Below are 23,317 nucleotides of genomic sequence, written 5' to 3'. Positions count from 1 at the left end.
TTTGATTTTCCTTTATTAGTGTAGGCAGACATTTCAGGTGATACGGTAGATAGGTTTCTGTACTTCGGACTTATGAATCTCAGTTTTATAATCTAGAAAGTACAACTTGGATAGAGTCCAAGAATAACATTTGTGAAGCAGCATGTAGGAATTAGGTTCTGTCTTAAAAAGGAGAAGCACTTTTATATATACCCATTTCACATTGTTTTTTAAAATCTGTCAGGGTGACAGGGCCAATAGAAATGTTAGGTGCTTTAGGAGAGAAACCAAAGAAATTTAAACCATCCGTTCATATGCTATCTTAAAATGTATACCAGCCACTTTTAGACTTTTGTGTTTGTAGGTCTTTATTATGCATTCTGTAGTTAATTCAACAAACTTTGAGTTTGAATATTTTGAATATAGTTCTAAAGGAAAGTAAATTTGTAAAATGAATAAACAAGTCATAAAATCTAATTGTGGCTGCATCCCTAGATAGCTCTGTAACTTTGGGCAAGTTATCTAACCTGCTTTAGTTACCTTTAAAGGTGCTGTTTCGCTGATATTTAACTTTTAATACTCTACAATTTTAATTCTATCATAAATGTGTCCCCAGCACTTTATATTTCAAAGTGTATTTTCAGTGTACTTTGTAAAATAACGTTTTACAGTTAGAGAACCTTTAGTTGCTCTTTCAAACTGCTCTTTTTTTCTAAATAGAAGGTATATAGAGAGTGACATTTGAAACATGGTGGGTAACCTTTTGTTTTAGACATCCTTTGTTGTCATAAAATAAATGGTCACTTAGTATAAAGCAAAATATTTTTACCTTATTATAATTCCAAAATGAAAAGCAAATTAATTTTATTGTTAATTCATTCAGGGGCAGCTGGGTAGCTCAGTTGGTTAAACATCTGCCTCGGCTCAGGTCATGATCTCAGGGTCCTAGGATCGAGCCTTGCATCTGGCTCCTTGCCCAGCAGGGAGATCTTGAGATCTGGAATGCCCCTGGAAGGGATTGGCCTTAGGCAGGAGGAGGGTTTCCTTTTCCATTCTGAAATGAAGAATGCAGAGCCAGTAAAGATTGGTACTGGGAGGACTTCTCTTTCAATGGCTTTCCTTTTCTCTGTAACAGAGTGGCTTAGTCATTTGCTGAGAATTAGGGGGAAATGAAGGGATAAGAGGTCTAAGAGAGTGGAGAATGTGTACTGGTCATTGTAGAGAATAGGAGAGCAAACTGGATAAATACACCAGGATCAGTGGGCAGCATTGAGGCCCAAGTGGTTTCAGTATTGCTTGGCACACTGGGTAGAGGCATAGGGAGGGCCAATGAGGGCATTCTACTAGGACCTTGGTTCTCACTTCTTGATTTCAGAACCCTTTACATGTTTAATTGATGGCTCCAGAGAGCTTTTGTTTTATAAAGGATGTATTTATTGATAATTACTCGATTAGAAATTAAAACTGGGAAATTTAGGGGCGCCTGGGTGGCTCAGTCAGTTAAGCATCTGACTCTTGATTTTGGCTCAGGTCAGGATCTCAGGGTATTGAGATCGAGCCCTGTGTCAGGCTCTGTGCTGGACGTGGAGCCTGCTTGAGATTTCTTTTTCTCTCTCTGCCCTCCCCCACTCCCCTTACTAGTGCATGCGTGCACTCTGTCTCTCAAGAAGAATAATAAAGAATTAAAAAATTAAAACGGAAATTTAAAAATACTTATATTCCATTTTTTTTTTTTTTTTTTTTTTTTTTTTTAAAGATTTTACCCATTCATTTGAGAGAGAGAGAATGAGAGGGGGGAGGGTCAGAGGGAGAAGCAGACTCCCTGCCGAGCAGGGAGCCCGACGCGGGACTTGATCCAGGGACTCCAGGATCATGACCTGAGCCGAAGGCAGTCGTTTAACCAACTGAGCCACCCAGGCGCCCCCATGTTGACTTCTATTTCATACTATATTAAACCTGTGTGTGTTAACATAATGCTTTTATGAAAACTGTATTTTCCAAGACAAAAGAAATTAGCAAGAAGAATGACGGTTTACAATTTTGCAAATCTTTTTAATTCCTTTCATGTTAGAAGACAGTTGGATTCTCCTGTTTCTCCATTTAACCTGTTGCGATACATTGTTTTTGTTCAAGTATATGAGGAAACCTCATCTTCACACAGCTAGGTAGTTGGAAAGGGTAGTATTTTAATAGCCTTTTCAGATAATTGTGGATATTCTTCTTTGATACTATATTAAAACTACACAATGATAAATTTTTTAAAGATGAGAGTATGGATTCTGACCGTTATCAATTAACTTTTTTTTTTTTTAAAGATTTTATTTTTAAGTAATCTCTATACCCAATGTGGGGCTCGAACTTAAAACCCCTTGATCAAGAGTCACATTCTCCACTGGCTGAACCAGCCAGGTGCCCCATCAGTGAACTTTTTGTATATTACAATCTATTGATCTGTTATGCTCCAGATCTGTTCTGATCTATTCTGCTCATAAATCTTTTGCTATGCATAATTTTGGAATTGTTTCCTTTGTACTGTCGTAGTTTGCTGAGTTACATAGATCTTCTACATGGTGATATGTTTCATTAGATGATATTAAAAAATGGCATTCATTAATATCACCACTGATTCATCAGAAAAGTTTTTAGGTATTGGGCAGCCATCAAGTTCATAGTGATGGCTGCAAGTTTGCCACCATCTGATTTTTGCTTGAAAGATGGAATTTTATCATAGGCAACAGATAGTATCATTGTCCTTTTAGTAACAGGCTTGCTTTGTTCAGTTTTGAGAAAACGTCTGCCAAACAGGAGACAACTGTCCTACTTTATTATGTAGCAAAACTGCTTTATATGTTTGATTTCATCATACCAATACTAAAAGACGAAGAATACAATGAACTCTGAGACCTAAAGATCAATACTTACCTTTATTTGTGCTGAGGTTCCAATGATTTTCCTCACCACTGCTTTTGTACCATCAGTGCAGGTGTGATTGCAGGGAAAGGGGGGTGCATAACCTCTCAGTATTATTATGATAATACGTCTGACCTTGCAGAACCTCTGAAAAGGTCTTAGGAACCTCCCAGAGGTCCATGAGCCAAATTTTGAGAATCAGTGTTCTGGGCTAAGATTTTCTTAGGTGTATTCCATGAAATCGGGGCGTGCTAGTAACAGATGCTACCACAGCCTGCACCACGGACTTTGGCCTGGAGAGTCCTTTATTTTTTTCCTACCTATCCGCTCTTTCTGAGAGGATACCAGTATGTGCTTATCAGCTTATTTATATGAAATATGACAGCTACGGGCTCCTGGGTGACTCAGTCGGTTAAGCGTCTGCCTTCAGCTCAGGTCAGGATCTGGGCTCCGACTCGGAGGGAGTCTGCTTCTCCCTCTCTCTCTTCCCCTCCTCCCACTTGTGCTTCTCTCTGTCTCACTCTCTCTGTCTCTCGAATAAATAAAAAAAGCTTTAAAAAAAAAAATACAACAGCTACATGCTCTGTAGTCAAAAGAAACAGTTGATGCTGGGATAAGATTTTAGGAGTGAAGAACTGTAGCTTGCAATACTGGATCAGTTCAGAGGATTTAAGGACCAGAGTTCTAGTTGTGCGTATTACTCATGAGGCTCAGTAAGTTGTGAAAATGTCCCCTGCCCTTTCAGGTCTCTCATGTCTAAACTGGGATTAATACTATTGCTTTCTCAGGTAGTATTGCTGTTGGGATGATGCCATCAGTTCCTTATTCCAGACAGTACCTTCAACTTTACATCTATAAAGCTGTGCTCAGTGTGTGGTAGATGAATTAGTGAATGTTCATTGAGTTAATAGACTAAAACAAAACTTTATCATGAGAAATTTAAACATATACAAAAAGAGAATTACATAATGAACCTCTATCTATCCTTGTCTTAGCACTTGTAACTCTAGAAAATAAGAACATGTTCTTTAATAAACGAGATGTGATCCTACCCAACAAAATTGCAGTTAGGTCCTTTATATCATTAAATACTCCTCTCATGTTCTAATGTCCTCAATTGAATTAAAATCTATACATACATGTTTTTACAGTTGGTTGGTTCAAATCCGAGCCACTCAGTCCACTCATTGCATTTGTTTAACTCTGACTCTTGGTTTCTTTTAATCAAGAACATTTTCATTCACACCGCCCCCCCCCCCCTTTTTTATGCCTTTAACTTGTTGGAGAAACTTGCTAGTTTGGTAAATGTCCCAGTGTTTGCTTCCCAGTGATGGTGTTTAGCTTATTTCCCTATTCCCTAGATTTCTAATCAACTAGAGATGAGACCTACCATCAACAGATGAATGGATAAAGAAAATGTGGTTGTGTGTATATGTGTACACACACACACACACACACACACACACACAGAAATATTACTCAGCCATCAAAAAGAATGAAATCTTGCCATTTGCGGTGACATGGATGGAACTAGAGGGTATTATGCTAAGCGAAATAAGTCAGTCAGTGAAAGACAAATACTGTACGATTTCACTCATGTGGAATTTAAGAAGCAAAACAGATGAACATAGGGCAAGGGAAAGAAAAATAAAAACAGAGAGGGAGGCAAACCATAAGAGACTCTCAGCTTATAGAGAACAAACCTGAGGGTTGCTGGAGGGGAGGTGAGTGGGGACACTTGATCTAATGAGCACTAGGTGTTATTTGGAACTCAGAAATCACTGAATTCTACCCCTGAAACTAATAATACACTATATGTTAACTAAATTGAATTTAAAATGAGACTTGAATGTGTGATTAGATTGACATGCGGTTTTTGGGCAAGAATACTTTGTAGATGCTATGTGTATCACATAGGGGACACACAATGTTTTCCTGATGCCAGGCTTGACCGGTGCCTTCAAGTGTGGCAGCCTGAGCTGTCCAGTGTTCACTGTCAACCCTTCTTGTCATGAACTTAGCATCCATGATTATTGCCAGAGTGAATGAGCTTGGGAACTGTGAGGTGCTAAATACATGTGTGGAGGTATTACTTAGGTACTATTATAGTTACTACTAATAAAGTAGGGCAGTAGCTTTATTTGAGCTAAATCATTAGTGGAATAATATCCAAGAGGAATAGCAGTGGACGGTAACAACGTCCAAATTAGGAACTGCAGGTTTAACAATGAGAATAATGTACGTAGTAGAGAATTAATATTGTTTTCTCCTACAGATTTAGAGCTTGTCTCATAACACTGAATCTTATAAAACAAATAGCTTTAAACGATTTTGTTAATACTTTCAGACCATTTCATGTCGAGATTAAGAATTAATACAATTTTGGGCGCCTGGGTGGCTCAGTTGGTTAAGCGACTGCCTTCGGCTCAGGTCATGATCCTGGAGTCCCGGGATCCAGTCCCGCATCGGGCTCCCTGCTCTGCAGGGAGTCTGCTTCTCCCTCGGACCCTCCCCCCTCTCATGCTCTCTCTATCTCATTCTCTCTCTCAAATAAATAAATAAAATCTTTAAAAAAAAAAAAAGAATTAATACAATTTTAAGACTTGATTAATACAAATAAAATTAATTGATAAAAAAGATTCCAAGTGACAAGAAGAATTTGGACGCACCCTTGCAGCTCTCTGGGTAATGGGAGTTAAGATGTCAGATACAAAAGTTAACCCTAAGTTTTGTTCAGTTGTTTCTGTTGGGAGAAAATAAAGCATCCTATTTTATGTGGTTCGTAATGAATTCATTTGTAGAAATTATCATTGAAAGCAAACATTGGGAAATCAAATCAAAACAATGTGAACATTTGGAAAATATTGTTGGTTTCTTCTCTTTGCTGTTGGATATGCCTGTTAAACTGATGCTGTAAGAAAAATACTTCATATTTAGAGCAGGGTAGAGGACAGGTGCCATGTTCAAGAAATCAGTATAATCTCTATAGAATCAAACTTGACCATGCTCTTGAAAAACTGAAGAGTGTTTTTAGGTTGACTATGGAACATGAGATTTTACCCAGGGACCTATTAATGTACTTCTTTCTTCAATAGGAAAATAAAAAGTATTTCAAGCGTAGTGAACTTGCAAAAAAAGAAGAGGAAGCATATTTTGAAAGATGTGGCTACAAGGTATGACTGCCTGCTTTTATGTTATTGTATGTTTCTGAGTTTAAATTTTTACAGCTGTTGTTAAAGTGACAAAATTATTGATCTCTGTTCACTTTATTAATATTATACATTAGCCTATAAATGAGAAGCCATCTGGAGAGGTATGAGCTTTTTTCTTTTCTTCTTCTTTTTTAATCTTGAATTCAGGAGAATACATGCATGACTTTTGGCTTGGAATGGTTTGGCTTTTTGTGGACAGCATGAAGTGGCTTGAGATCAAAGCTTGAATTTTTTTTTTTCTTTTAATTCCTGGATCTGATACTGCCTCATCTTCATCTCCACCACCACTCCTTTCCCCACCTCTCCCAATAAAAGTCTATTTTAAAGGGTTTCAAAACATTTTATTCAATCACAGTGGTATTACCAGTGGTATTTTCCCCACTTTCACTTGAATATCTTAAGCCATTGTTTTTATGTTTGCATTGTTAATAATTCCTTTTGGCGCTGAGTACCTCTGCCTGAGATAGAATGCCATACATTTATATGCTTTTGTGTAATAAGGTACCACATTTCAAACACTGCTTGTCTATTGTATAGAAAATATGTAGAAATATTTGTTAGAAACAAATGAGTTGTCTGAAAGACTGTATATTTTTGAAGCATGACTAACAGTATCCTTAAGGTTACCCTATTATTATCCTGTTCAGCTATTATCCTAGTTGAATAATATTTTGGGGTTTTTATTGGGAGGGGTTAAATGTTATGAGGTGAAATTCTGTTTAAATTACTTTAAAAGAAGACAGTATTTGGTTTGATAATTTTTTAAACAAAATTTAGAGGTTCTGTTGAAATATTTTTGCCAGATCATAAATTTGACATCAACTTTTTGCTTGTGAAATGTGTATAATATATTCTTGTGCATGTGATGGGGAAAGTTCTAGAAATTAATTTATCTGGCATAGCATTTCTAGAAGGAAGCATGAGGAATGCAAATTTGGTTTGGTTTTGTAGTGTTGGCAGAGGGCAAGTGTTAAAAATGTAGTTTTACGTTTCTGATAGATTTCTAAAATACGAAAGTTTGCATTTGTATTTTGATATTTTCCATAAATATATTGGTTTCATTCGCTTCCAGTTTAGGAAGTTAAAACACAATTTATGTAAATAGCCATCGAATACTCAGAAGAATTCTCATCTTTTGCTTGCCCATCGTTGTCTAATGGACAGTTGATCTGGAGAGAGAATCAGTGACTGTGGGTTTAGTGTGCTCACTTGTTGCTTTCCCAGATCCCTAAATTTGAACCTTTTCAACTTTTTGGTAAGGTAGGGAAATAATTTAAAACAGGGGCAGTTTTGCATTGTTTAGTTTGCTTCAGTGATATGTTCGTACTTTCTTGTTTAGAGACAAGCACTGAAGCAAAATAAAGATACTGATTGTAACATTGAGTCCTGCTGACAATATGTCTTCAGTTTTTTTTTTTTTTTTCCTACAAGCAATGAACTGGCATCCTATAATTAAAAATGCTTTTCATCCTGAGATTTTGGGAGAAATACCTGTTTTTATGCTTAAAAAGAAAGCATAGGGCTTTCTCTCTAAAACATGTTTAATATTTCCTTCTTGGTAGTAATGAAAATACAGCATGTATTACTTGTATTCCTTTATGAAAACTAGTTACCATTTATGAGGCTTGGTGCCGATTTGGTGTGTGAAAATATGGAAGTTTAGTTTTTTACCTCAATTTTCTGTCAGCACCGATTAACAATCTTTAGCCATTAACTACAGAATCAGAAATGATATAATTTTAACCATAGAGCCTTTCTTAATTGAATGTTTTTTCCTTAATGTTGACCTCTTATGGTTTTTTTGATCTTCTTTTGGCATTTTAGATTAGTCTCATGATCAGATGGGAAACCATGTTTCAGTATGTTTTTACAGACCACACACACCATGGGGCTTATAAATTGCTGAACTTAATTTTCCTAAACTGTGCGCTGGGCAGCAGACGCAAAACACAGGAAGAGATTTTTTCCCCCTGCAGGTCCCTATGCACAAGAATGTCCACTCTGTGGGATTAGGGCAGAGGTGCTATAGCTGTTGTTGATGCTGCAGTGCTCTTCTTTCCCGAGGGTTCCTCGCTCCGTTCGGGGGCAGATTCTCTGTAGCTTTGGCAGTGTTGGTACCTGTCCAGCAGTGATTTCGGTGCACTTGGAATCCTACCTTTCAGAAAGGAGGGTAGGAAAAAGCAGGAGCTTGAGGCTTCACAGGTTTCTTAGAAAGCAGTTCTTTTTTTTGAGTCTTCACTTAAAACCCAGAGCAAGGATCAGATAACTCTGTAGGATGATTTTCTCAAGGAAGAGAAGCAAGTTGATTGTTTTTAAGAAAAAAGTAAAATTCTTTAGGGAGAAAGGAGTCTAAATTTCAGCCCTTTTAAAAGGTTTTGATTTTGGAAACCATTATATTTCTGTCACTTTTCAGTAGCAAGAATGCTGTCTCCTGTGTGCATGTTTGCTACTTGTGTCTCTAAAACGGAGGAGTTTGAGGAGTTTTCAAAAGCATGTACATTTATTAGGAGCTTTTTCCTCGGTAGAACATTTAGAAAACCTTCAATATTTAAAACATGTTTTATTTCCATGACCAGTTAATGCATAGAATGGTAAATATTAGCTGTATTATATTTTAAAAAACTGTATTTTATTTCTTTTGGCTATTAATACAGATACAGCCGAAAGAGGAGGACCAGAAACCATTAACTTCTTCAAATCCAGTGCTAGAACTTGAACTGGCAGAGGAAAAGTTACCCATGACTCTTTCTAGGCAAGAGGTAAGTTTATGTAGGGTGTTTGATGGGAAAAAAAAAAAAAATCTTCAGAGCATTTGCATTTATCTCCAGTTCTTTCCAGTAAGCTCTGTGTCATTATTGCCTATATAACATGTCTGACTGAACTAAACTAATGTGCAGCTGGCCGGTTTTTCTTCTTGAGGTTCTAAATTAATCTCTGTTTTTGTTTTTGTTTTTTTTTTTTAAGATTTTATTTATTTGAGAGAGAGATCACACATGCATGAGCACAGGGGTAGGGACAGAGGTAAAGGGAGAGGGGAGAAGCAGATTCCCCGCTGAGCAGGGAGCCAGCCATGGGGGCTCAACATGGGGGCTGAGGGGCTTGGGGGCTCGATCTCAGGACCCTGAGATCATGACCTGAGCCAAAGGCAGATGCTTAACTGAGCCACCCAGATGCCCCAATCTCTGCTTTTCTCGATACTCTTAAACTTTTTTTTTTAAAGATTTTATTTATTTATTTGACAGAGAGAGACACAGCGAGAGAGGGAACACAAGCAGGGGGAGTGGGAGAGGGAGGAGAAGCAGGCTCCCCGCAGAACAGGGAGCCCTATGCGGGACTCGATCCCAGGACCCTGGGATCATGACCTGAGCCGAAGGCAGTCGCTTAACCGACTGAGCCACCCAGGCGCCCGATACTCTTAAACTTTTAAAAGAATGTTTTTCTAAACTTTAAAAATTAAACACATTGTTCTAAAAATATATATATTAATTATACATAAATTATTTGTCTAAATTATTTTAAACATACATTTTGTAACTTAATACATCTTTCTAGGTCAAAATACAGATCTGTATAATTTTTTATGACTATATAATTTCCCATAATTTAGAAACCTATTATTTTAATAATGGTCATTTAGATTGCTTCAGCATTTCCTGGTTATAAATCAAACTAAGATGAACGTCTTTATACAGATGTCATTGCATGATGCTAACGTATGATTGTTCCCTTTGGAAAATTTGCTGGAAGCATGGTTTCTGGAGTCTATTGACTAAAGACTGTGCATTTCTATGACTTGGGGTACGTATCACCATGGGGCTCTGTAGACCTGTTGTCCCAGTTTGTACTCTTTAACTACAGTGCTCGTCTATACTCTGGTCAGTATCAATATTACTTTTATGAAAAAGCCAAAAACAACAAAAATTTCAAGATAACTCATGTGACGTGAAGAATGCAAACTGTACAGAGGGGTACCAAACAAAAATGGAACAGAAGGAAAGGGAGGAAAGGACAGCTGACTCTAAATGCTGTCATGGGAAAATTGGATGAAGGAATTTGGAATACCTAGCCCAAAGAGAAGAATATTGGAGACAAAAAAAAAAAAAATCCATTGATAGCTGTAATTTTGAAAAAGAATTTCGTATTCTCTGTGGTTTCATAAAGTAGAACTAAGATAAGTGGGTAGAATTTTGAGGGAGGGAGGTTTTAGTTTATTGTGAGAAGTAAAACCTATCTGTCCAAAACTGGGATGAAGAGATGTGGTCCCTATCATTTGTCAGTCACGGACCTGGTAGAGGTGTGTTTGAGGTCATTTCTGCATTGATGGGTGATAGCACCGGATGGCCTCTTAAGCTGCTTTTGAATACCAAGCTTTGGTTAACTCAGTGGAGCTTGACCAGTAGTTTCTGTGCTAGTGTTTACATTTCCAGATAAAGTTCTTGATACTTAAAGAATATTTTGGATCAACCTTTATTTTTCTCAGTTATTTTTTTCTTGTTATGAAATGGAACATGTATACAAATAACATACTAAACATGCATGTGCAATATAATGAAGGATTATAAAACAAACACCCATTAACTATCACCCAAGTCAAGACACAGTATTATCAGCCCCTCAAAAGCCTGACCTGTGCCCTGCCCTGATCATTACTCACTTCTCTTCTGGGAGATAAGTGTTTGGTTTTAATGTAGTCTTGGAATGCTGATGCCAGGCTATGGTCCATGAGTTATCAACTGACTCCGGACTTATTTTCCTTCTATATATAAAAAAAAAAAAAGTATATAAAAGTTATCACTCCCTTCCATCTTAATGTTTTTCTTAGGTATTCTGTGATACAGATGGAGCCTTTGCTGAAACGGTCAGCCAAAGGACCTTAAACATGGTAGGGTTTTTAAAGGTGTGACAGTAACTTACTATATCCATTCACGGAAAATTAAAGAAAAAACAAACACAACTGACTTTTTCTATCTACATTTCAGAATAAGTATTTGGTCACCTAAAGGAGGAATTACTGTTACTCAAAACATTGGAATTACTTTTATTGTTATTACTTCTTACAGGTTATCAGAAGATTGAGAGAAAGAGGAGAACCAATCAGACTGTTTGGAGAAACTGATTATGATGCTTTTCAACGTTTAAGAAAAATAGAGATCCTCACACCAGAAGTTAACAAGGTAAGAAGTCAAAACAAAACTTGAGAAAGATTACTGTACCACATAAACAAGAATAGTATGGAGTTTGAGTAATTGCGTTATTACAGGCAAAGATGGAAAAATAAAGTTGCCAGATTACTGCTACTGAATGTAAGTTTTCTTTAATTTTTTTAAAAAACACCTGTCGTAAGCCTACAGTTCAGTGCATTTTGACAAATCCACTCCGAGCATGTAACCACCACCCTTAGGAAGATACAGAATGTTTTCATCACACAAAAACATGCCCAATGCCCCTTCTTAGCCAGTCCTGTTCCTTCTACTCAGTGCCTGCACAAACACCTTTTAAAATTCTATCACTGTAGATTAATTTTGCTTGTTCTGCATTTCATACAGATGGAGTCATAAGAGTATGTCTGGCTTCTTATGCTGAGCATATTTTTAAAATTATTGTTTCTGCAGAAATCAGTAGTTTGTTCCTTTTCATTGCTGATGATAGTTATCTGAATTATCCCACCATTTGTTTTCAACTTTGGGCTGTTACGAATAACACTGCTATGAACATTCTTAAACAGGTCTGTTTTTGACCTGTGTTACTTCTCTTTGGTAAATATGTTCTATCTTTTGGTAAGTATCTGAAGCAGAATTGCTGAATAATAAGAGTAAATGTGTGCTTTAGTTTTTAAGAAATGCCAAGTATTTCTAAATGTCATCAGTATTTGTTATTTTAAGTCTTTTAAATTGTAACCATTCTCTTGTATGTGTAGTAGTATTTCATTGCGGTTCTATTTACAGCCTCCTGTTAACTAAAGGTAATGAGTATCTTTTCATAGACTTATTGCCCATAAGGTTAGTGCATGTTAAAATCTTTTGTTCATGTTTTAATTGGGTTATTTGCCCTTTAATTTTTGAATTGTAGTTCTTTGTATGTTCTGAATACAAGTCCTTTGTCAGATGTACCGATACATGGTTTGTGACTGTTTTCTGCTAGTCTTTGGCTTACCTGCTCTTTTCACGGTGTCTTTTGATGGGCAGCAGTTTTGCATTTTGATGAAGTCCACTTTTTTCTTTTATGGTTATTGCTTTTGGTGTTTTTCTTAAGAAATATTTGCCTATCCCAAGGTTTTGAAGAGATGCTCTTTATTTTCTCTGAAAGCTTAACAGTTACAGCTTTTAGGGCTTTTATCTTGTTTTATACCTGGGCAGATGGTCTGTCTTGGTGAATATTCCATAGGCTCCTGAAAAAAATGTCTTTTATACATTGGGTAAATGTCAGTTACAGTAGTGTTCAGATCTTCTGTGGCCTTAATTTGCTCTCTCTACCCATTTGCTCTCTCAGTTACTGAAAGACAGGTGTGGTGATCTATGGCTGTGTAACAAACCACCCCAAAACTGAAGAGTTCAAACAATTTATAAAATCTTTTTCAGGGGCGCCTGGGCGGTTCAGTTGTTAAGTGTCTGCCTTCAGCTCAGGTCACGATCCCGGGGTCCTGGGATTGAGCCCTGCATCTGGCTCCCTACTCCGTGGGGGGCCTGCTTCTCCCTCTCCCACTCCTCCTGCTTGTGTTCCCTCTCTTGCTGTCTCTCTAATAAATAAATAAAATCTTTAAAAAAATAAAATAAAATCTTTTTCAGTCCTCTATGCCTATAACAAACCACCCTGAAGCTTAGTAACTTAATTTATTATGATCTCTTATGGTTCTGTGGTTTGATTGGGTGGGGGTAAACTGGACAGTTTTTTTTGCTTGGAGTCTCGCATGTGATTGCAGTTAGATGTGGACTGTGGCCAGGGTCATCAAAGGCTCCCTTGGACTGGCCTTCCAACTGCGTAATATCTTAGAGGTTCATCTATGTGATAGTGTAGGTCAGAATTTCCTTCCTTCTTCCTAAGGCTGAATAGTTCTCTCTTATATGTATGGAGAGAATTTGTTTATCCATTCAGCTTCGATGGGCATTTGAGTTGTTGCTACCTTACAGCTATTGTGAATAATGCTGCTTTGAACATAGGTTTACAAATACCTGTTTGAGTGCCTGCTTTCACTTCTTTTGTGTACATCCCAGATGTAGACTTGGTGGATCATGCAGTCATTCTCCGTTTAACTTCTTTTAAGCATTAATGAATTAAGAATATTCTTCCATTGTAATGTTCACAGCAGTTTTACAAAAAATTTTCAGTCCTGTTTAAAACCTTAAATTCTTAGAGTTAGTGGTTTTTATAATGCTTCATTTTTACCAACATTTATTTCTTTTCTATATTCTGAGTTCCTTTCTTAACCAAAGATAGTATTAAAATACTAATGTGAACTATTAGTATGTGATTTAATTTTTCTACTAGTCATGTTTCATTCCTTGAAAAATTCCTAGTTATTAATATTAATTCATTACAACCTGCTGTATTTTAATCTTGCTCAAGCTTGTCCCAGATACTAAAAAGAGTTTCTCATTTGTAAAAAAAAAAAAAAAATTTTTTTTTTTTTTTAAGATTTTATTTATTTGTGAGAGAGAGAATGAGAGACAGCATGAGAGGGAGGAGGGTCAGAGGGAGAAGCAGACTCCCCGCCGAGCAGGGAGCCCGATGTGGGACTCGATCCCGGGAAATTTTTTTTTTTTTTTAAGATTTTATTTATTTGACAGAGACACAGCGAGAGAGGGAACCCAAGCAGGGGGAGTGGGAGAGGGAGAGGCAGGCTTCCCGCTGAGCAGGGACCCCCGATGTGGGGCTCGATCCCACGACCCTGGGATCAGGACCTGAGCTGAAGGCAGAAGCTTAATGACTGAGCCACCCAGGCGCCCCTCTCATTTGTAAATTTTTTTTAAAATGAGGTATAATTGACATATTAGTTTCAGATGTACAACTTAGTGATTTAATATTTGTGTATGTTGTGAAATGATCCCCACAATAAGTGTAGTTAATATCTGTCACCATACATTTTTTTTTTCTTGTGGTGAGGACTTTTAAGATCTACTCTTACTAACTTTCAAGTAGGCATTAACTGTGGTCACCATACTGTGCATTACATTCCTGTGACTTATTTTATAATTGGAAATATGTGAAGATGATAACGTAAGTGTGAATGCACTCTAAAGCTCTCCATATTTACTCCTCCTGGCCACATCTTAGGTTTTTGATGTCACATTTTACATGTTTTTCTTGTGCATCCTTTAACTAATGATTGTAGTTAGTTATTTTTACTACCTTTGTCTTCATAAGTGATTAATCTACTACCTTTACTGTATATGTACCTATTCCAGTGAGATTTATACTTTCATATGTTCTAGTATTACTAATTAACCCCCTGAGCGTAAAGAAGGCCCCTTAACATTTCTTTTAAGGCTGGTTTAGTGGCTATGAACTCACTTAGTTTTGCTTGTCTGGGAGACTATTTCTCTTCCAATTCTGAATGATGACTTTGTGAGGTAGAGTATTCTTGCTTTGAAGTTTTTTCTTGCAGCACTTTGAATATATTATGCTCTACCCCCTTTGTCCTGCAAAATTTCTGCTGAAAAATCTGCTAATAGTCTTATGTACACAACAAATGGTTTTTATTTTGCTGCTTTTAATAGTCTCTCCTTGTCTTTACCTTTTGATATTTTAATTAGAATGTGTCTTGGTGTGACTGTGTGTAAGTTTTTGAGGTGATTGCCGTACATTTTCCACAGCAGCTGCACCATTTTACATTTCCAGCAATGAAGGGTTCCATTTCTCCACATCCTAGCCAACACTTACTACTACTACTATCTTTGATCATAGCCATCCTGATGGATTTGAAGTGGTATCTTATTGTGTGTATTTTTTTTTTTTTAAAGGTTTTATTTATTTGAGTGAGAGAGCACGAGAGAGAGCACGAGCAGCGGGAAGGGGCAGAGGGAGAGGGAGAAGCAGACTTCCCGCTAAGCCGGAAGCTCGATGCGGAGCTCAGTCATGACCTGAGTCAAAGGCAGATGCTTAACTGACTGAGCCACCCAGGCGCCCCCTTATTGTGGTTTTGATTTGCATTTCCCTAATGACTAGTGATGTTAAGCATCTTTTTGTTTGCTTATTGGCCTTTTATGTGTGGTCTTCTATTCAAGACCTTTGCGCATTTTTAGTGAGTGGTTTTTTGTTGTTGTTACATGTAGCAGTTCTTTATATATTCTGGATATCAGTCTTTATCAGATTAGTGACTTGCAAATATTTCTCCCATTGCACAGGTGATCTTTTCATTCTATTGATAGTATCTTTGCAGAAAAGTTTTTAATTTTGATGAAGTCCAATTTTGTTCTTTTGTATTTTGGGGTTTTTTTTGCCTGTGCCTTTGGTGATGTATCCAAGAAATGATTGCCAAATCCAATATCATGAAGCTTTTCCCATGTGTTGTCTTCTGGGAGTTTTATAGTTTTAGCTATTAAATGTACATCTTTGATTCATTTTGAGTTAGTTTTTGTATGTGGTGTAAGGTATGGGTCCAGCTTTAAGGCTTCTTCTATTTTTACCAAATGGTCACAAACTGGATATGAATAGATGGTGGAATTTGCTGGTTTATGAGAAACCTAGTGAAAGCCTAGGATATAGATGAGACACTAGTTTCATATTATTGACACTGCTGAATGTTAAGGGAATTCAGAGTAGTTACAGTGAGGTTAGACATTTTAAATAAACTGGGAAAATGGGTTGAAGGCTCTAGTGGAGACCTGCTCACTTGCGCTAGACCTCATTAGAAAATTTCAGCATTTATGAATATTCTCATTTGGATTGGTCAACACATATGTTTTATTTTTCTGGCCAGAGTAGCTATTGTGCATACATTATTTAAAATTTAAATATGTTCATTATAATTAACTTTGGGCAATGATGATAGCTGCGTAATAAATTGAAATCTTAGAGTCTCTAGTTTTACTAAGCTCTTATTAACTCCTGTGGAGGAAAAAAAATGAATTGTACTTATTAGTAGTGAAAAATCAAAAGGGAAACATCAGTGAAATTCCATAATGTGTGTATTTTTTCACCTTTCTCAGGGATTGAGGAATGATCTGAAAGCAGCTTTGGATAAGATCGACCAGCAGTACCTCAATGAGCTTGTGGGTGGTCAGGAACCTGGAGAGGAAGACACACAGAACGATTTGAAAGTTCATGAAGAAAACACCACAATTGAAGAGTTAGAGGTAATCTTTACACCCACCTGATCTCATTACCCCATCATATCCCTTCATTCTCTGGGGCAGATGCTTGAGTTCATCATATTGTTCAGTTCAGAGCACACTACTATGGTCTGTGGTCATTACAAAGGCCTTTTTTTTTTTTTAAATTTTGTGCTTTTATTTATTCACTCCCTTTTTTTAAAAAAAGATTTTATTTATTTATTTGACAGAGAGAGACACAGTGAGAGAGGGAACACAAGCAGGGGGAGTGGGAGAGGGAGAAGCAGGCTTCCCGCCAAGGAGGGAGCCCGATGCGGGGCTCGATCCCAGGACCCTGGGATCATGACCTGGGCTGAGGGCAGACGCTTAACGACTGAGCCACCCAGGCACCCCATTCACTCCCTCTTTACTCATTCTCCACTCACATTCTGATATATTTGATGTGCATCCTCTTATTTGTTGGTGGTCTTGTAAAACCAGTAGTATTTTGTATGCTTGTGTTTTTAATATACATAAATGATACTATACTGTGAATTTTTTTTTTTTACATTTCTTTTTTCCACTTTGAACTGTATTTAAGATCCATCCTTGATGCTTTATGTATATCTGAACCATTGATTTTTAACTCCTGCATAGCATTTCATATTTTGTGGCATTCACTGCCTTTTACTTTTTGTTGCCTTGTAATGAGAGCTGGATTGCTCCCAGCTCCCTATTACTACAGACAGCTTTGTGATGAATAGTCTTGTATGTAACCCCTGTGGACTCAGAAGCAGGATGGCTGGATTTTTATATGTGTAACTTGTCCAGGTTCTGTCACGTTGCTCTCTGGAATGGCTGTACCAGTCCACACCCCCGTCAGAAGGGTGTGCAAGCCTTTTACTCCCACAGCCCTGCCAACACTTGGCAGTATCTTGCTTTTTAATTTTTGCCAACGTGTTGAATGTGGAGTGATACATGTAATCCTAATTAAAAAGCTGTGTTGTGCTATCTAAATATCTAGCTCAAGCAGAAATTATGGCTTAGTTGAAAGCTTCTACTGCTTAATAAACATAAACTTACTTTTCTTTTCATTCCTGGCTGCATTCTTCATGAGATCATAGTTGTTTTAATTGTGCCTCTCCTCCTACCACCCCCAGCACCTTTCTTTGGACCCTAAATTTGACAGAAATAGTGTGAGCAACCATTTCTGGGCTTTCTTTTTTCTTAAATAGCTTTATTGAGATATTTACATACTTTACAGCTTACCCATTTAAAATATACAATTCACTGGTTTTTAGTATATTCACAGGTTGATGCAGCCATCATCACAACCTAATTCTAGAACGTTTCTGTTCCTTTAAAAAGAAATCTACCCATTAGTTCCCTAAGCCCCCCTTTTTTTGTCTTTTGATTTATAAATGATACCTTGCTCTCTAAATTTCAATGACAAATCGGTGTTTTCTTGGTTTTTTTAACTTACCTAGAAATTCCTTTAGGTTTTTTAAAAATAGAAATTAGTATATGTAATAAAGGTCCATGTTCATACTGGTGTTGAGAACATCTGTTCAGCTTTTGGTCTTTACTAATGAACAGAAGCATTGTTTTTCTGCAGGCATTGGGAGAATCTTTAGGAAAAGGCGATGATCATAAGGACATGGATATCATTACCAAGTTCCTTAAGGTACGTGTTTTTAGGCTAGGAAAGGACATTTGGGTTGGTTAAAAACTGTTGTTGAATTTTTGGATGATTTAAGGGTTAAGGACTGGAAAGGGAATCCCTCAGTAAACATGTTTTGCACGTATACAGTTTATGATATTGCTGTGCACTGGGATATAGAGGTTAATCAAAGGAGATGTATATTTACTTCACTGCTGCACTTTAAAACTGACTTGTTAATGTAAACACGCAGAATCAAAGCAGTGGAGTGAACAAGAAGTTGGGGGAGTAAAACATTTTTTTTAAAAACACTCCAGGAGGGAGTGCAGTGAAGGGAGTGTTCCAGAAGCTATTATGAGTGGTGATGACAGTAAAGAGAGGAAGGAGGTGGGAAGACCTTGGCAGTGAAAAAAAGCAAACCCATCAGCAACCTTTCAGAGACTTTTCATTTTCTCAGTTCTACAGATAGCTGCATATTCCTGCTATGATGAGCTCAATCCATCTTTCTCCTCAGCATTTCTTACTTTACTGGTTTAGGTAGAGTGTGTGTAAATGCCAGATTCATTTTAGCATTTGTTCACAAACTATTTGTGTTCAGGCCAAGAGATTAAAACGCAAGAAGTGCTTTTACTTGTATTAACAATTTAAATACAACATATTAGTCGTCAAGATTCTCAGTCTATTGAGGATATGGCATGGAATTAGATAGGCATGGGAACTAGTGTGAACTAGAATTTTCCTTTCTGAGTGACAGCCTTTCTTTATAGAGGCTACCCATAGGTAACGCCACTAGGGGGGTATGTCCTCCGCCACCTTCCCTGTGTACCTGCCTCTAGAAACCATGTTCTTGATGCATTTAAACCCAAGGGCACTAGGGTGGCTTTCCAGGGCTGGGTGGAGGGGTTATAGTTTCTTTATTTCTGTTCTTTGTTTTCCTTCTTTCTCCTTTGTCAGGTGCTTTATTGGGAATATTTAACTAAATCATCATCTCTACTACAAAAGCAGAAAGTCCAAATAGAGGCGTACCCCATTTTATAGTGCTTGGTTTTATTGTGCTTTGCAGATAATGCGGTTTTCTTCGGTGGTTTTTTTGTTGTTGTTTTGGGGGTTTTGTTGTTGTTGTAGTTTTTACAAATGGATGGTTTGTGGCAGCCACGTGTGGAGCAAGTGTATCGGCACTGTTTTTCCAATAGAATTTGTTCACCTTGTATCTCTGTCACATTTTGGTGATTCTCGCAATATTTCAGACTTTTTCTTTGTTACTATATTTGTCATGGTTAATTGTGATCAGTGATTAGGACATGAAAGCTCAGATGATGATAAGCCTGTTCTAGCAATAATGTATTTAAATTTTAAGGGGGGAGGGGGAGAGGAAGAGAATCTCAAGCAGGCTCCATGCCCAGCGCAGATCCTGACGCGGGGGCTCACTCTCATGACCCTGAGAACAGAAATCAGGAGTCGGATGCTTAACTGACTGGGCCACCCAGGCACCCCAGCAATAATGTATGTTTTAATTAAGGTATATGTATTGGTTCTTTTTTTTTTTTTGATGTAATGTTATCCTATGCTTAATAGACTACATTATAGTGTAAACATAACTTTGTATGCATTAGGAAACTAAAAAATTCACTTGACTCACTTTATTTTGATACTCGCTTTATTAATGCGGTGGTGTGGAACCAATCCCGCAGTGTCCATGGGGTATGCCTGTATTATAACATCATTCTTGGAAGATTAATTATCACAACACATACGGTATTATGGCAAATAAGTGTAGGTGGGTTGAATTTTAGTAGAAATACGAGTAAAAGTTTATTTCTGTCAAAGTTACCTTTGAAATTTGATAGTTCTTGTTAGGGGGAAATTGATTATCTTTGAGCTAGGAATACATACATATATAGAATAGGGAAGTTTGTGACTTGCCAAAAGCACTACAAAATATACGTGTTGTGTATGACAAAATAAGCAGAAATAGTTTATTAATTAGATATTGATGCTATTTTGATTAGAAAAAAATTTACTCTAAATATGATAATATATTGTTTGTGTGTTAGAGAACTTTTAAACCTTTTGAACCACTGGGTGGCATCGTAGTCTAAATTTACCCATTCTTTCAACAGTTTCTTCTTGGTGTTTGGGCTAAAGAACTGAATGCCAGAGAAGATTATGTGAAGCGCAGTGTGCAGGGCAAACTGAACAGTGCTACTCAAAAACAGACTGAGTCGTATCTCAGACCCCTTTTCAGAAAGCTACGGAAAAGGGTAAGGTTCCTCGAAAAATGCTTTTACATAACTGATTTTTTAAAAAAAAGAATATATAAAGTTTGAATAAATGGCAGTCTGTAATTATACACAGTAGCTTCCAAAAATAGTTAACGCTTTTTTTTCTTTTCCAGAATCTTCCTGCTGATATTAAAGAATCCATAACAGATATTATTAAATTCATGTTGCAGAGAGAATATGTAAAGGTACATTACCATGTTGGGCATCAGTATCATGGTTATGAGCTTATCTAGGTTGTGTGTGCATAATACCTTCATTTGGTGTGGGAGTATTTTACATAGGAGCTTTAAGAATAAATGTGAAATGAATTATAGTAAAAAAAAAAAAAAACACCCCAAAACCTTTTATCTAATTCACATTGTCAGCTTTATTATTAGGCATTGATAATAAACTTCACTGACCACATTGGTTTTTCAGTTATTTTTAAGGTAGGTGTGAAGATTCTTCAGAGCGTGAACAGGATCTAGGCAATGTTCATTTCATGAATGGGATTGAATTTCAAAGATTGTTCAAGATTATGGCTTGGAACAAATTTTCCCATAGAAACAATGTTATGTAGATTAGTTTCCCACTCCAGCTATAAAAAGCCTACTTAATCTGTAATATAGATAAACTATCGTACTAACGATACAATGGAATTTAACCACCCTTTATACTTGTATGAGAAAATGTTCCAAGTAAGGCCACCAGAATTCATCCCTCCCATTTCAGAACAGCAACAATAGCAGACCCCTTGTTAGGGAAGACTTTTCCCCTTGCCCCGGTGTCTTTGCTCCTGAATGGGCTCGAGGAGGAGGCGGCGGCAGGAGGAAAGAGCTCCCCGTGGCCCAGCGCTCCTGGAGTGGAGTTCAGAAAGGGGAGTGGGAGGCTGTCAGTCGGTGCAGGGAATGTAAAGAGAATGCCTGCTGTACCAGTAGTGGGGATTGGAAATGTGCCCCTGCGTCTGGCCCATCAGCAGAGTCTCAAGAGGGAAGCTTCTAGTGGCAGTGCCTCTCAGGAGTGAAGAGGAGGGAGTTTCGGCCAACAGTTTTGCTGACCACTCCAGAGTAGTACATGGGGCTCTAGCAGAAAAGTGGGGGTGCCAGTGCTTACTCCTGCGCTTGGAGTTTCTGTACTCAAGCAGAGGGTGGGCTAGCACGTGTGGTGGCTGGAGCCTCAGGCTAATGAGGCGAACGTAGTGATTTTACTCCCTCTGTTGGAGAGCCAGTTTGTTTTAGCAAAGGAAATGTTTTTGTTTTGTGCCTATAAATTTTATTCCTTTATAGTTTCTAGTAGTTGCATGGTACTTAGTAAGGACAGTTGCCTTGGAATAGATGGATAAGGTCACCGTCACTGCAGAAAGAAATCAAATCACTTGCCAACTAGTGAGCATGCCTTCCCTCTTGTTACTTTTTGCATTTTCATATGAGAGGAATGTGAAAGTTTATTTTGTGTAAACTGCTGAAAAACCAAGAAACTTTAATAACCTATTTGGACAGCTTTCTTTAGAAATTTGGGGGAACTAAATATTGGACATTTTATCAGTTAATATCCAGTGCGAAAAGTGATACAAGTCAGAATCTGTGTGATAAAAGTGTGTAACATGTTCTTTAAAATTAAATTTTATAAAACTGAGTAGGGCAAATTCAAATTTGTCTTCAGGGTAGAAATGATCTTCCAGTTAGCCTATTTGTAATACCTGATTTTTAAAATCAACTCTGCACATCAATCACATAGGTCTTTGGTTTTCAAAACTAAAATCTCCTCGAGACCTGACTGTATGAACCTCCCTGAAGCCCTAGGGGTCTTTCAGAATTTACTTGATTTCTATTTTATTTTTTTTCCTCCTAGGTAGCTAGGCTTGGTTTAGAAAAAGAGCCATTTGTCTTCATCGGGTTCTGTCCTTACATTCTGTAGCTTTTCTTTTAACGTTCTTGGCAGGTGGGAGGTGTAGAGTGGCCAAAGTGAAACGATCTCACCCTGTAACTATTCGGCTCGAGGGTTAGTATTTAATCTCTGTTTACACCTCTGCTGTGGACCCTATATGATAGTCCCAGCTCACAGAGCCCCCACTGCTTTCAGAGGCCTGCGGGGCTGTGCACACATAGTTGCAGGTTGGATTCTGAAAAACCAATTAGCCTCCATCTTCAGCGTGTGACCACCTGCAGAGAAGACTGGGTCTAGAGGAGACCCGAACTAGAGTTTCTGTCAGCGCATCAAGTTACCTACCTGGTAATTCCAGATCTGAAATGTATTAGTTGCCAGTGCACAAAGGCTGCAAAGGAATGTTTGTCTTTTTACTCACAGGATTAGCTTTGGTTTCTGGTTTTCCATGGACCTGGGCCGGGCAGTCCATCGCCTCATATTTTAATTTCTTTTGTTTGAATAATGGGAACGGTAATACTCTCAACATGCTCAAGAGATGGATGAAAATTATGTCATAAAGGGCTGTGAAATACTTCACAAATTGGGACCAACCCAGTATTTTTGCTTTTCTAATCTCTTAAACTTTCTTTTTAGGCTAATGATGCTTATCTTCAGATGGCCATTGGAAATGCCCCTTGGCCCATAGGTGTCACCATGGTTGGTATCCATGCCAGAACTGGCAGAGAAAAGATTTTTTCTAAGCATGTTGCACATGTTTTAAATGATGAAACACAGCGGAAATATATTCAGGTAAGCAATTGGGAGGGAAAGAATTGCTCTGGAGGTTAACATTCTACAATTCCCAAACTGTCAGTTTTGAGAGCAGGAGAAGAATTATAGCAAATTGGGTGTAGTATGATAGGACACAAGTCCACTTTTAAGTACTTATGTTTAAGACCTCTTCACAGAATAAAATTAGAAACCTTGTAAGTTTTATATATGACACAAGACAGGGTGAGGCGTTGTGCTTTAATTAACTCAGCATTGAAATAATGCTATTTCAGTTGGCTTTGAAAGTTTGGTGAAGAAGGACAAGTTTAGACTATTTAGCAGTAAATCTCATTTTGTTATTTTCCAGATAGATATAACATCTGGGTTAAAAAGAAGATCTGAGTAGTAAAA

The 23,317-nt window shown here is 37.6% G+C and overlaps 1 protein-coding gene across 9 annotated transcripts in view; it reads left to right on the top strand.

Moving 5' to 3' along the window:
• Positions 1-23,317, top strand: part of PRPF18 (pre-mRNA processing factor 18) — a 49,707-nt gene that overhangs the window by 12,454 nt on the left and 13,936 nt on the right. For 2 of the 9 annotated variants that reach the window (XM_021696702.1, XM_021696700.2), the window contains 8 exons: positions 5,985-6,062; positions 8,756-8,860; positions 11,162-11,275; positions 16,247-16,393; positions 17,964-18,032; positions 20,129-20,269; positions 20,404-20,475; positions 22,790-22,945. In XM_021696702.1, the coding sequence (XP_021552377.1) occupies positions 5,985-6,062; positions 8,756-8,860; positions 11,162-11,275; positions 16,247-16,393; positions 17,964-18,032; positions 20,129-20,269; positions 20,404-20,475; positions 22,790-22,945 (882 nt within the window). Of the gene's footprint in view, positions 1-5,310; positions 5,320-5,984; positions 6,063-6,175; positions 6,203-8,755; positions 8,861-11,161; positions 11,276-16,246; positions 16,394-17,963; positions 18,033-20,128; positions 20,270-20,403; positions 20,476-22,789; positions 22,946-23,317 lie in introns of those variants that run through there. The other 7 variants (XM_044914999.1, XM_044915004.1, XM_044915002.1 and 4 more) reach the window with 7 other exon arrangements.

This window comes from Neomonachus schauinslandi, chromosome 5 (assembly GCF_002201575.2).
Source record: "Neomonachus schauinslandi chromosome 5, ASM220157v2, whole genome shotgun sequence".
In the NCBI taxonomy this organism is placed as follows: domain Eukaryota; kingdom Metazoa; phylum Chordata; class Mammalia; order Carnivora; family Phocidae; genus Neomonachus; species Neomonachus schauinslandi.
The sequence above is the reverse complement of the archived record's forward strand: the minus strand, read 5'-3'. Positions and strand labels throughout refer to the sequence as shown.